General features: G+C 58.4%; 1 protein-coding gene across 1 annotated transcript in view; it reads left to right on the plus strand.

Moving 5' to 3' along the window:
• Window positions 1-13,625, plus strand: part of NTN1 (netrin 1) — a 162,449-nt gene that overhangs the window by 139,550 nt on the left and 9,274 nt on the right. The window contains exon 5 of the mRNA XM_040630022.1: window positions 7,318-7,392. Within this exon, the coding sequence (XP_040485956.1) occupies window positions 7,318-7,392 (75 nt within the window). The remainder of the gene's footprint in view (window positions 1-7,317; window positions 7,393-13,625) is intronic.

Below are 13,625 nucleotides of genomic sequence, written 5' to 3' on the forward strand. Positions count from 1 at the left end.
GTCTGTGTGTGGGTAAGCTCATGCTGGCTTTTATATCAGGGTGAAACCACAGGTTCCCCCCCCCCCCCCCGCTTTTTTTTTAAGTTGCAAAATGATCGACCATTTGCACGTGGTCCTTCTCACCAGTTTCCACCGTTTCCTGTTTCTGCCTGGATCAAGTAGCATTGGACCCAGAGACGGCTGAAGATCTTGGTCTCTTCTTTAGCTGGACTTGCTCCTTTACGTTTTCCTTAAAAAGTCATGCATTTCATTCGGTGTCCAAGATTTCGGCCTAAAGCTGCACACGGTAGCAGCCTTACCATTTATAAAACGTTCTTTCCGCTGTGATTATAGTCCCTTCCTCATTACTTCCTAACGTGGGTCTGATTTCTGTCTCGTATTCATAATTAGACATGACAGTGTTTTGTCTGGGTTTTTTGTTTGGTTGGTTGTTTTTGTTTTTTTTGTGTGTTTTTGTTTTTTTTTTAAGTGTATCGGTTTGGGGGCTTTCCTGAAAATCCGTTTTTTCTGGCGTTCCGCGTGATTACTTTCTGCTTCTGCTGCCAGTCTCTCTCCGGCTTTCTTCAGAGTTTGTTTTGCTCGTTTTCTAACTTCCGGAGTCGAGTACATGTATCTTCGTTCTTTTCTGTGTAACAATGAATCCTGTTGATTACATTGTGGTCAGGAAATGTGGCCTGTGTGCTTCCAGCTCCTTTGCAATTTGTTTAGCACCGTCTTACTGCTCAGGTTACTGTCCGTTCCTTTTTGTGTTCCTAAGACTTTTGTTCTTAATATATTTCGATAAGCTGTTATTCCACACGAGACATGCTTTTTTTATCACGGGCGAATTCTTTGTTAGGTGACGAGCTTAGAACTTCTTTAAAGAGGCTTACAACGTCTTCTTTCAAAGTTGTAAGCCTTAAAAACAAATTGCTTTATTTAGTGATGTCCCTCTGAAATGGTTATTTCAATATTTTTTAATCCATTTTTCAGTAGAGGGGTTGAATCCGTGTACAGGCATTGTTTTGCTTTTCAATAGTTGCTCTTCGTAATCTTTTTTTTTTTTTTTAAGATTTTATTTATTTATTCGACAGAGAGAGAGACAGCCAGCGAGAGAGGGAACACAAGCAGGGGGAGTGGGAGAGGAAGAAGCAGGCTCACAGCAGAGGAGCCTGATGTGGGGCTCGATCCCACAACGCTGGGATCACGCCCGGAGCCGAAGGCAGACGCTTAACCGCTGTGCCACCCAGGCGCCCCTGCTCTTCGTAATCTTGATTGATTTCAGTTGCTTTTTATATATTCCACTTTTTCTATTTTTTTCTTTTTTTTTTAACATACTACCTATAATTTAAAAAAAAATTTTTTTTTAAGTAATCTTTGTACCCAACTTGGGGCTCAAACTCACAACCCTGAGATCGAGAGTCCCATGCTCTACCCACTGCCCCAGCCAGGCACCCCCATAGTACCTATAATTTATTTCCCATTTTCTCCGGTGTTTTGTGGTTGCCTTTGGACTTTGTGAAAGCACTATTTGATCGAATGGCTTTTATTTGTCAGAGTCAAGCAGGAAAGAGCATCTCTTACATTCTACCTACTTACGACTCATTCTGTTGCTCAGTTTTTTTAATATGATCTAAGTTTCTGACTAAATTTTATTTTTTTTAATTTATTTATTTTTAAAGATTTTATTTATTTATTCGACAGAGATAGAGACAGCCAGTGAGAGAGGGAACACAAGCAGGGGGAGTGGGAGAGGAGGAAGCAGGCTCATAGCAGAGGAGCCCGATGCGGGGCTCGATCCCATAACGCCAGGATCACGCCCTGAGCCGAAGGCAGACGCTTAACCGCTGTGCCACCCAGGCGCCCCTCTGACTACATTTTATAGTTATTTATTCTTATATATACTTATACACTGACGTTTCCTTTCAAACGTTTGAAAATTATTTTGGTATTTGCCTTCAGTTTCAGAACCAAATATGAAATCTCCGTGTTCGTGGGTTTCCGAGCCCATGACCGGTGCATTCGTAGCATACGATCTCTCCAAGACTTTCCTCTCTTAAACTCTTGCTTCTGATTCATTTCATGGTTGGTTGGGGAACATTCTCAAGTACCTCTCTCAAAAGGGATGCACGACTGGAATATCGTCTGCATCCGTGCACACTGGAGAATGCCTTCTGCTCACTGTGGCCTGCACACATATGAGACAGTCTAGCTGGGTATAAAATTCCTCGATCACAGACTTTTCCCTCCTCAAGACCTATGGGCATCGCTCCGTGGTCATCTGGCTGGCTTCTTGTCGTTGATTTCTAATCCATCTATAATCTTCCCTCATCCTGGTATTTCATATGTTGGGCAAAGATGTGTCTGGGTGTTGGTCTCTTCCTTGATGTTTTTCCAAAATGTCAGTGAGCCTTCTCCTTGTGCGTATGTCGGTCTGCCTTTAGCTCAGGGGTCTGATCTTCGATCCTTGTTTCTATCCCACTTGGCTTCTGCTGCCTTCTCTCCCCATCATATGTCCCCCTCCACGTTCTCTCTTATATCCTTACCATTCTCTCCTTCGTGGTTTCCAAGTCTTTATCCTTTTCCTCTAGAATTTGCGAGAGTTTCCCCAGTTTATTCTCTGTGTCCGAATCAGGTGTCTCCAGGATCCTTTCTCTTTGCCGCTTCCAAAGTGGGTTTTAATGGTGCTGCTGAGTTTTTAGGTTTCCGTCTTGGTTTTTCCAGCACTTCTTTCTTTCCTGTGTCACGTTCTTTGTCTTGTCATATGGCCTCTTGAGCTTGGACTAGTCTTCCCTTCTGGCTTTCTTCTCCAATTTCACAGAGGCCGTGTCTTTTTAGATCTTCAGTTTGCCATGCCCCTTCCGTTACACGTTGTCCATGGCTGTTGTCGAGCCCCGGCGACGGACTTTGAATACTTGTGATAGAGACCGTATGGCCTGCAAAGCCTAAGATATTTACTGTTAGGCATTTTGCAAAAGAAAATTTTTTTGCCGGTCCCTCTACTAGCACAACAGCTGGATTCCCATCTCAGCTACAAGCTGGACAGCAGGGGAATAGATGCAGGTCTGGCCCTACGCCCTGGCTTCTACCAGTGTTTTGCCTCGATTCACTTTTGCTCCGTGGAGATGGTATCCTTATGTCTGCACTGCCTGATTTCCTCATTCTCTGCACCAGTAATTTTGATAAAAATGCAAGTTCAAATATGCAAGTGCTGTCTGTCCTCCTGGGCCCCACCCTTCCTTAGGATCTCCCTCCCTGGAAGAGGGCACCAGCCCCAGTGCTCCTGCCTACTTTCTGCCTGTTTGTTTTCTGGTTGCTGTCCCTGTGTCCTCTCTTTTTTCAAGGTCTTTCCGTGCGTCGGACAAAAGGCTGCGTCTTGAGGTAAAACCTGGGACAGGTTTTGCTCATTCCACCACCATCTGCCTTTAATTAATAGAGATTGCTCCCAGATTCCAACATTGGGTCATCTATCAGTTTGGTTTTTGGCGTGAGTGTGAATTTTCATTTTTCTCGTTGTCTTTACAGCACTTTTGGACCCAAACGAGGAGAGGCCACATGGGTGACTGCCAAGTAGATATGCCATTTTGAAGGGCTCAGGACTGCACGTAAAAGCTGTGCTTTGCCCGTCTTGAAGCAGTCTCTGTAGCTGTGTCTGTATTTGATAAAAGAAGAAAACGCAGGAACATTTTCCCTGTCCAGGGACCACTTGTCCAATGACCTCAGTTCTCTGGAATACACCCAAAACAAAGAGTCCGCAAGCCGCCAGATAGCTGCCGCGGTGTCCGCGTTCTGGACGTTATTCACTTTACCCCGAGGAAAGCGTTTCCGTCTCCCTCATTCCAAGCCGGTTTACCCGTGTTTTATGGACAGTTCGAACAGCCTCGGTTCTTGTTTCCCTAGCTCACAACCAAATCGGAATCGGCAAACCTGAAGGGAGTCAGGGACATTTTACAACAAGCACACTGACTTAAGAAGTATTTCTGGGGCGCCTGGGTGGCTCAGTCGGTTGAGCGTCTGTGTTCGGCTCAGGTCATGATCCCGGGGTCCTGGGATCAAGTCCCGCGTCGGGCCCCTTGCTCGGCGGGGAGCCTGCTTCTCTCTCCCTCTGCCTCTGCCCCCCACACTCATGCTCTCTCTCTCTCTCTCTAGTAAATAAATAAAAATCTTTTTAAAAAAGTATTTCTGATGGACAGAAAGGAAGGACATAGGACCCCTCCCCCCCCCAAGTACAACCATAAATGCTCAGAGGCCAGCGCCGTTTCCTGAAGAGTGGGCGGCGTGGGGTTCTCTGAGTGCCCCCCAGGGTGAGCGACAGCCACCTTCTCCGAGCCTTTCCTCTGCCGGTGTGGGTGCTCTGGGTGCCCTGTCGCCTCCTCCCACAGCTCCAGTGCTTTGGACAGCGGCCCCTGGGACCCTGGCTGGCTGCACATCAGGGTCCCCTGGGGAACGTTAGGAATCAGGACACGCAGCCTGCCCCCTCCACCAGTGAAATCAGAAGGTCTTGGGGATGGGACCCCAACACCAGTGTTTTTTAAAAGCTTCCGGCTAATTCCGCTGTATGGCCCGGGCTGGAAAGCAGGCCGTGAGGTCACGGGCTCCCAGCTAGACGGTCTCATTGCTAAAATGGGGCTCGTACAAATATGCCTCGTCGGTACTGTCCGGGGGCCGTCACTGAGGTGTGGGCTCTTACTATTCACGGGGAAGACTGAGACTTGTCAAGCAGGTTCCCTCTGGGCTGGGAATGGATGCCACACATTCTAGGACGATTCTGTTCCCGGTGGATGCTTAGCTCCGGACAGAAGAGCTGTGGATGTCACCAGGAGGGAAGGCAAGAAGGGAGAGCTCATGGTGCCTTGGGAAGAGGTTGTCCCAGGCTCTGCTGTCGTGCCTTCCTCCCCACAGTGCGTGGCTTACATGCGGCAGGTGTTCTAGAACCTTCCTGAGCCCTGGCTTCCTGGCTTTCAGGCGGGACCAGCAGTGCCTCCCTCACAGGCTTGCAGAGCCCACGGCTACACGGTCCTGCCCCCCCACCCCGGGCAGTGTGCCTCAGGGCCCAGACGGAGGCCTGCCGGGGACGCAGGGCCTAGGTGATTTCCTGCCAACCGGAACACAGGCACTGATGTGGGCCAACGACTTTTGACTTGGGTAAAAAAACAACCAGAAGGCGAGGAGCGAGGGGTTCAAGGCTGCCCCAGGAATAACGTCACCCAGCGCCACTCGCATTCCAATGAGCTTCCCTAGTGGAGAGAGCAGGGGGGGATTCCAGCCAGCTCGCTCGGGACCGCAGGACTCACGCACAGCCTGGGCTCAGGCGTGGTGGTGGCTTTGCTCTGCGCGTCGTCTGTCCCTGAGCTGGCCACCACCTGGCCCAGAGCAGTGCCCCCCGCGGTGAGGCTCCGGGCGGTGGGCCTGGTGCCGGTGTCTCCCGTGTCCGCGTTCAGGTCATCACCTTGTGTTGACCCCTTGCACGGGGCCGCCATAGAATGCGGGCCATGGTCTCTGGACAGCCCCGTCCCTGCCTCCCGAGAGGTCCCCCTCCCCCGGTCGTCAGCCAGCCAGCTGGCAGAAGTCACTAGCACGGTAGCCTCCCGGTGCCCCTGGCAGGGCATCCCGGCGGGTGGGCCGGTTCCAGGGCTCGGACCACGGGGGAGCAGGTAGGGGCCTGCTTTTTCCCCCATTTCCTGCAACTGGTTCCCAACGGGGTGCCTCCCCCGCCCCAGCCCGGGAAGAAGCTGGCTCAGGAGGCAACAGGGGGCTGCCGGGCCGTGTCCCCCAGGGCAGTGGGATGGAGCTGTTTGGACTCTAACCAACACCGGTCAGTGAATTTCGGGACCTGGAAGGAGGCGGCCACCTCCCAGGGGGCCAGAGGCTGACTCTGGGTGGTGGTGGGAGGGGGATCTCTGAATATTCTCTGCATCTCTAAGCCATGGGGGGTTGGGCGAGGGGCATCAGGAGGCCTGACTTGCTTCCCCGGCTTTGTTCTGTGCTCCCCACAAATCATTCCTTACCCCCACCCCGGCTTGGTGATGCCCTCTGCAGGGAGAGGGGCTGCACCTGCTCCCGGGGCGGTCACCTGTGTGCGTGTCACCTTTCTAGCCCCCTCCTCCTCACCTGTCACCAGGACACACCCCCAGCTCACGTCCCCTGCCCAGTGCTACCATTGCTCCTAGAACATTCTGGACCCTCCACCAGCTGTCTGGGCGTTGCTGGAACACAGGGTCCTCCTCATTCCCGCTCTGCGCGTCACGCCTGGCTCACATTTGAGGGGATCCACTGGTGGTCGCGGAGACGCAGCATGGCGTAACCAAGAGCGCACGCATTAGGCATCTCACGTCCGAGTTCAGGGCCCAGCCTGGGCGCCAGCTTTCAGGGGTGCCTTGGGCAGGTGGTCTCCGTGTTCTTACCTGCAGAATGGGACTGTCAGCCCCACATCCAAGAACGGTGGTGAGAACTGAGTGAGGCCTGGCATGTCGGGCAGTGGCGTGGGGCAGGCCGGAGCGATTCCCTGGGCCTCGCCGGTGGGCTGGCCATCGTGCTAAGGGTGTCTGTCACCCGCGGATCCAGCCGAGCAGTCGCGGCCCCTTGTCGGAAGAGCTGGCGGGGAGAGGGCCTGGCCGGGCCGAGGACAGAGGCCACCCCCAGGAGATGCAGGCCCGAAGGCTGGCAGGCCCCGGGGCCCTGGGCTTTGGGCCTGGCTCGCGCCCCGGCTCCGGGAAGCCCCCCGACGTGCTCCCGGCGGACGCGGCCCGGCAGCCCTGCGTCTCAGCAGTAGGGCCCATTAGAACTGAACTCCTCTCCGCGGAGCATTCTATTTGCACACTCCAGTAGAGTGGACACCAAAGGGGTTTTCTAATGCTTCATGGGCTGCTAATTTCCTCCGTGACCTCTTTTGTTGGGGTCTGACCCCAGCCAGAGGCTCCGCGCCATGAAAGCCAGCGTCTGACACAGACCCCGGGCGCGGGGTGACAATGAGGCGTCTATCGGCTTTAATCAGGCTCCAGTTGTGTCTTAAGAACCGGGTGGGGGGAGTTTGTGTGGCGCTCAGAAGCCCTGGGTGGCACAATACCCAAGCCCCCCGCGTCCCTCATGGAGGCCAAGGGGGCTCCAGGCAGCGGCTGAAGGGTTGGTGGGGCCAACGGCGGGGGTCGGGCGGGGGCCCTTTGTCCCAAGCGCCGCTTTAGAAGGCCGGGCCTGCCCTGAATGGCCGCCCGCCCGCCCGGCCCGGCCCGTGGGTATCACAGGCCTCCGGGTATCTGGGGAGGCGGCCTCCCCCGCGGCCCCGGCCTATTCACGGCCAGCCTAATTAGGTTTTTTGTCTGTGTTCTCCCTCCCCTGCAGACTGTGACTCCTACTGCAAGGCCTCCAAAGGGAAGCTGAAGATTAACATGAAAAAGTACTGCAGGAAGGGCTATGGTGAGTGCCAGGCCCCTTGTCTGGCGGGGCCGGCGGGGGCCACGTGACCAGCCAGGAGCCCGGCTGGGGGGGGGGGGGCAGGTGGTCCTGGCTGTGTGCTGGTCGTGGAGTCCCTGTGACCGGACAGGGGCCTGGCTGGCGGGATCCCACGCCCAAGGAACGTGTCAGCTCTTCCACCGAGGCCCTCGGAGGCCAGGGGCACCAGGGGCCTTCCGGGGGCACAAGGGGGCGCGAGGGGGCTGTGGGACGTGGGCACCGGGGTCTCTCCTCCGGGCAGGGGCTCCCCTGCGGCTGGGATTCCCAGCCTGGCCTCTGGCCTTCACCGGGTGGAGGGCTCTGTGGCCTCAGACCAGTCGCTTTCCCTCTCTGGTCTTCAGTGCCTTCATCCATACTGTGGGCTTTCAGCCCGAGGCTCCCTCCGTGGCTCAGTGTGGGGTCCTCCAGGCATCAGGAAAGGGGACAGGGGCTCCGTGGGTTTAAAACTCATATTCCAGAAGCCTCCTCCTTCCAAAGGTGGACTCCGCGAGGCTGAGGTGGGCCGGGGAATCTGCATTTTGATGGTTCACTGAAGTTTGAACGTAGCTTGTGGGGGGGCCCTGAGGGTCTTTTGCAGCCCGGAGCTATGGGCTGACAGCCCTGTCCCTTGAGCCATTGGCCCCCTTCCCCGGGGAGGGGTGACACAGCCCGTCACTCACGACACCCCATCCTCCCTGCGCCCCTTCTCTGTCGGGCGGCCCTGCCCCCCTTCTGGACGCACTTGCTGGGAACCTGCTTGTGCCAGGCTGGCCCGGGGGAGGTGAGGAGCCGGCTTTGTGGCTTCTGGTCCCTGAGAGTATCTGTGCTGGCTGGAGGTCTGCGCTGGCCAGACAGCATGTGACACAGTGTCAAGGAGTGACTTGGGAGGCCGTTGGGGAGCCTGCAGGAGGAGGGGAGCCCCTGGAGGCCGCCCCGGGCAGATGTGGGCAGGGAGCTGGGGGGCACTGCAGAGCGGGGCCCAGTAAACAGAAGTCTCCAGGGGATCATGCCGACAGAGCTGGGGGAGACCCGGGTGTCCACGTGGGCAGCCGAGGCCCCTGTCACCCGGCCAAGAGGTCACCGCGGCCTGAATGCAGGCCCAGGGGCCCTGAACCCAGGCCTGGCGCCTTCCACCGTCGGGCCCTCCCCCTGACCCGGTGGGCCTGGCTGTTTTGGTTGGGAGCTGGGCCTTGCTCTTCCTGGCCACCCCAGTCCACCCTGCCCACCTCCCTCCACCGCCCCCCACTGCCACTGATGTCGCCCGGTCCCTTCCATCCCCTCTGCACCTGGCCCCCAGAGCTGAGTCCCCCAGCCACGGCCTGGGCAGGCCCGGCCACCCCCCACCACCCGGGCCTCTCCTGTCCGCCTTTCCAGCTCTGCCCTGCTCTGTATGTCTGGAAGCACCCAGCACAGGGCCAGGGGCCTGATGGGAGTGGGAGCGGGGACATCGGCTAGTCAGCTGGTGGTGGCTGGGCCGGAAGGGAGGGAGGAAGGAGCAGAGCTGGAGGACAACTTTGTCCGTCGCTCCCTGACCCAGGGGCGTCCAGCAGCCCAGCCCGCCGTCCTCCTGGGCCAACCATCTGAACCAGACCTAAGGTATTTTTCTTTAATAAGGACCAGGGTCAGGCGCTTTTAGAGTCATGAAATGCACGAGGGAATCCAGAGGAATTTTGAGAACTTACAAAACGTCATCATCGTACCCCGTGTGAGTGTGTGTACGAACACGGATACACGCACACAAGGATACACGTAACATGATGCACCCAGAGCCCGAGCACCCCCACCCCCGGCCGCCCGGCCTGCCCCTTGACGGGGGTGTGTCCAGCAGTGGTCAGGCCACGGGGGGCCCTGTTTCAGACCCCCGTGGGGCCTGCAGCGAACTCCCCAAAGCCCCTTTCAAGTGTTTGCATCCAGGACAGTGCAGAAACCTCTGATTCCCCTGGAAAAAGAGCAAACTTGGAGATGGTTTAAGGGTAAGGGGGGTGCTGTCTCTGAGCCCCGGGGACACGCACGAGGAGAGGCCCAGGTAGGGCCGCGGCCTCCCAGCCCTGGGCTGCGTGCCTGCTGGGGCCTTCCAGGCAGGATACCCCGCTGCCCCCTCCGACCCTTCAGAGGGATGAGGGCTCAGGTAAGAAGGCCCAAGGGTTCTGTCGCGTTCCCAGGCTTGGGTCCTGGGGTTCAAGCGCGGGCTGTCTGCGCAGGCCCGGAGAGCCCGGGGTCATAGAGAAGACCTCTGCCCAGAACAGGGGGCAGGGGGAAGGAATGGTGGGTGTCCTTGGGGAAGGATTGCTTTGAGTTTCGTCTGGAAGCATCCTTTGAGTAGACACCTGAGAGGGGCTGGAAGGGGAGGGCCAAGCAGTCCTTCTGTGAGGTATTGGCCCGCAGCCCCTGTTCTGTTCTAAAAGTGAAGAAAGGAAAAATTAGGCTTTTTAAAAGTTACCAGAATAGCTCCCACGTTCCACCTGGTTCTATCCGACTCGGCCCCATTTTGTTCTCTTTTCTTCTTTTCCTCTATCGAATTCAGCTTCCCTGACCCCCGATGTTCCAGGGACCCTTGTCCCCCTTGGTGGTTTCCTGGCCCCCTAACAGCAGGCGGGCCAAACACCCTGTTTTTCATGAACTCAGAGGGGCCTCACAGGCCCTCCCCGGGACCTGCACCTGCGTGTCCTCCCCACCCCGCCCCCCCAGCTTCAGGCCTGCCTTTCCTCGGGGTGCGGAACGTGGGGCATAGCCCCTGGGTTCCTTCTGCCCTCTGCTCCCTGGCCTGGCCCTCGCCTTCCCCCCAGCACCCCCAGGACCTACCTCCCCATGAATTATGTGAGTGAAGCAGGTGTCCAAGACGGCTGGCCTCGGTTCCCTCGGGGACGCGGGCCCAGCCGGGGGAGGTGACTTGCCCGCGGAGGCCCGTCCTCCTGCTCCGTCCACCGCGGCCTGCCCTGGGCTTCTCCTCTCGCTTCACCTTTAGCCCCACATCCTGTCCCAAGGCCGGGAGGGGCGAGCAGCAGCCCGCGTGCCCATCTCTGCAAGCCTTCATCGCGGCCACCCCAGCTCCCGCCCCACACTCCCTGCTGGGCGCACCGCCCAGGCACCCACAGATTCTGCTGCTGGACAAGACTTGGGGAGCTGTAGGTGCGGGAGAAAAGTGGGGTGCCCCCTCGGGGAGCAGCCGGGCTCTGAAGCTGTCTTGCCATCAGCCGGAACGTCCTAACTGTGGCCTCGAGGCCGGGCCTGGCATTGTGCCCCTTCCTGTTCTCCAAAGGCCCTCGAGGGCTTCTGGTCCCCAGGACTGTTCCTGATTCTCTTGGGGCTAAACACTGGGGGGCAGTCCCCGCCCCAGCTTAGCACCCAGGCCTCTGTGTTCAGCCAGGACAAAGACGTGTCAGGGAGGGAACCCCAGGGGCTTCTGGAGAGGGTCTCCGAGAGCCCAGCGGGGTTGGCAGGCAGGCCCTAGGGGAGAGGCTTGTTCGGGAAGTGGGGAGCGGCCCCCCAGGGCTGGGCAGGGGCACACAGGTGCAGCCGGAGGCCTTGCTCTGGAGCTGGGTGGTGAGGCGTCATGACTGGGTTCGCAGGAGTTTGTGGAGAACCCCCCCTGCATTCCTTTGGGACCACGGCCCCCCAGATAACATGTGAGTGGGGGCATCCCTCCCCTGCCTGGGCCAGACCTGGGCCGGCGCGGGGTGCGATGAGCGGGAAGAGGACGAGGAGGGAGCTGGCCTGGCCGTGAGCGGGGAGGTGAGGCGGGCAGAGCGGGCCGGGCCAAGGGGGCCTGGGGACCGGGCTTCTGAGGGGCTGCATCATCTCTGCTCTGACTGCCACCCGGCAGGGAGCCAATTAGAAATTGTAACCAGTGCCCTGCACGTTCCAGGAGCCGCTAATGAGCACCCCGCGTTTGCTGCCCCTGCCAGGTGAGAGCAGGCCCCGGGCCCCCCTTCTTCCCGCTGGGGACGTGGAGCTGGGTCTCCGCCGACCCGGGCAGCGGACAGAAGGCCGGGAAACCGGGCAGAGGGCAATGACCTGTGTGGCTGGCTGGGGGTGTGCGGGTGGGTCCCACCCTGTGTTCGCTCTGGCGCTTTCCACACGAGAGGGGCCCAGTGCGGGTAGGGCTGGGGTGGGCACCAAGCTGGGCAAGAAGGACTGGGGTCGGGGGAGGGCCTCAGGGCCAAGCCCCGCCTTAATTGTCGCATCCAGGAAGTGCCCCTGGCGGGGAAGGGTGGCCCGTTCTGGTCCCGTGTGCAGGGAAGGGGCACCGGCCCCTCAGTCTGGACGTGCAGACCCCTAACGTGCTGTGGGACTTCGGGCAGGAGCCTCACTGGCCTGGGCCTGAGTTTCCTGTCACATGGAGGTGTCCTCCAGGGGACCTGACACCTTCTGGATGAGACCCCATCGCAGCCCAGCACCCCGGGGCCCACGCCATCTGCTCAGGGCAGGGTGACACTATGATCTGCGGCCACCCAGCCCTCTGTCGCCCTCGAGGGGACCCCGCCAGTGAGCAGCCTGTGGGGGACAGTTGTTCGCGTTCCTGTCCAGTCTTAGCAATGCTGGCCAGCTCTTCGGGGACACCTCGCCTGGGAGGGGCCCTTCCTTGGTGTGAATGCCCCTGGTGAGCGTGCTCCTGCGACGGCATGCGTGAGTGTGCATGTGAGGTGTGCTTGTGCGAGCAGGTGCTTGTGGGTGTGCACGAGTGTGAGTGTCGCATGTGTGGGCGTGTGTGCGAGTGGGCTCCTCTGGGTGTGCTTGTGTGCCAGTGTGTGGGTGTGCGAGTATAGGTGTGCTCGTGTGATAGCAAATGTGTGCCTGTGTGCATGTGGGTGTGTATGTGTGCGAGCATGTGAGCGTGTGCGTGTATTCGCACGTGTGTGTGCACATGCGTGTGTGCCGGCGAGTGTGCATGTGGGTGTGCGCCTGTGACTGTGTGCGCGTGTGCACGTGTGAGTGTGGGACTGTGTGCACGGGCACACGTGCGTGTGCGTGTGTGACCCTGTGTGTGTGTGACCATGTGTGTCACAGTGTGGGCGTGCTCGTGTGGCAGTGCGGTGTGTGGGTGTGGGTGTGCCTGTGTGTGCCTGTGAGTGTGTGTGCACGTGTGCACATGCGTGTTCACTGCGGAGTCCGCACTCCGTGGGGCGGCGCCGTCCGAGCCCCTCCCGCTGGAGCTGCACGCCGGGGAGGCAAGGCGATGAGAGTGACGGGACGACACTCTGTCCTCAGGGGGGTGTGGGGGGCCGCTAGGCTGGGACCCAGGAAAGGTTTCAGGCCACACTGCTCGCTGGTGCGGGACATGGCCCCTTCCCGCTCCCCTGACCTTCCGCCCCGCCAAGGCCACCCGGCCTCCGGCCTCTCCTCCTCCTTGTCCCTGAGCTTCTTCCGAGGCCCTGTCCTCACTCACCTTTTCACCTTTGCACCCCCTCCCCATCTCACACATCCCAGGAAGTCCTGCTCCCTCTTACACCCATCCCCACCCCTGCCAGTCCCTCTTCGCGCACTCATTGAGCGCCTGCTGTGTGCCCTCTCCTGTCCTGGGTGCTGAGCTTACGGATATGGAGGAGACACCGGCTTAGCCCTCAAGGAGCTTACAGTCTAGGAGGGGAGAAGGACACACAGACGAGAGCAGGGAACGTGGGCCAGCCTGAGGTCCAGAGACTGGTTCTCCAGAGAGGGTGTGGAGGGAGGGCTTCCCGGAGGAGGGGGCACCGGGAACCTTTGCTCCCGGGGCAAAGCAAGCTCCCAGGCAGAGGGAGGAAGGCCTCGGGCACAGAAGTGGATACAGGCTGGGGAAGCGGGTGCTGGGTTCGGGGGTGTGGGGGCCAGGGAGGCTGGGGAGAGGCCCGCGTGGGCCTCAGCAGCCACGGCCACGTCCGCGTGCGCAAAGCACCGTGAGCCCACCAAGAGCCGGGCCTGCTCACGTTGGCCCATGGGGGCCTGGGTGCTGCCTCCGGCCTCTTCCTTCTCCCTGGGATTCGAAAGTGGGGGGAGACAGACAGCTCACATTCTGAAAGGTGAGATCATCTCACTTTTGCCAGTTCTTGGAAAAATTATTCGTTCCCAGAAATGTTTATTAGTCACCCCTTTTGTTGAAAGACATTTTGGCACCACCAGATGGAAAAATCAAAATGCTTTTCGCAAGATGATTTGTGTCAAGCATGCCTCCTGAGATCCCGCAAGGATTACTTCTGAGGTACAGCTCGAAGGGGAGACGCTGTTGGCATCTGTGGGGAGAG

This window comes from Ursus maritimus, unplaced genomic scaffold, assembly GCF_017311325.1.
Source record: "Ursus maritimus isolate PB19 unplaced genomic scaffold, ASM1731132v1 scaffold_14, whole genome shotgun sequence".
Taxonomy (NCBI): Eukaryota; Metazoa; Chordata; class Mammalia; order Carnivora; family Ursidae; genus Ursus; species Ursus maritimus.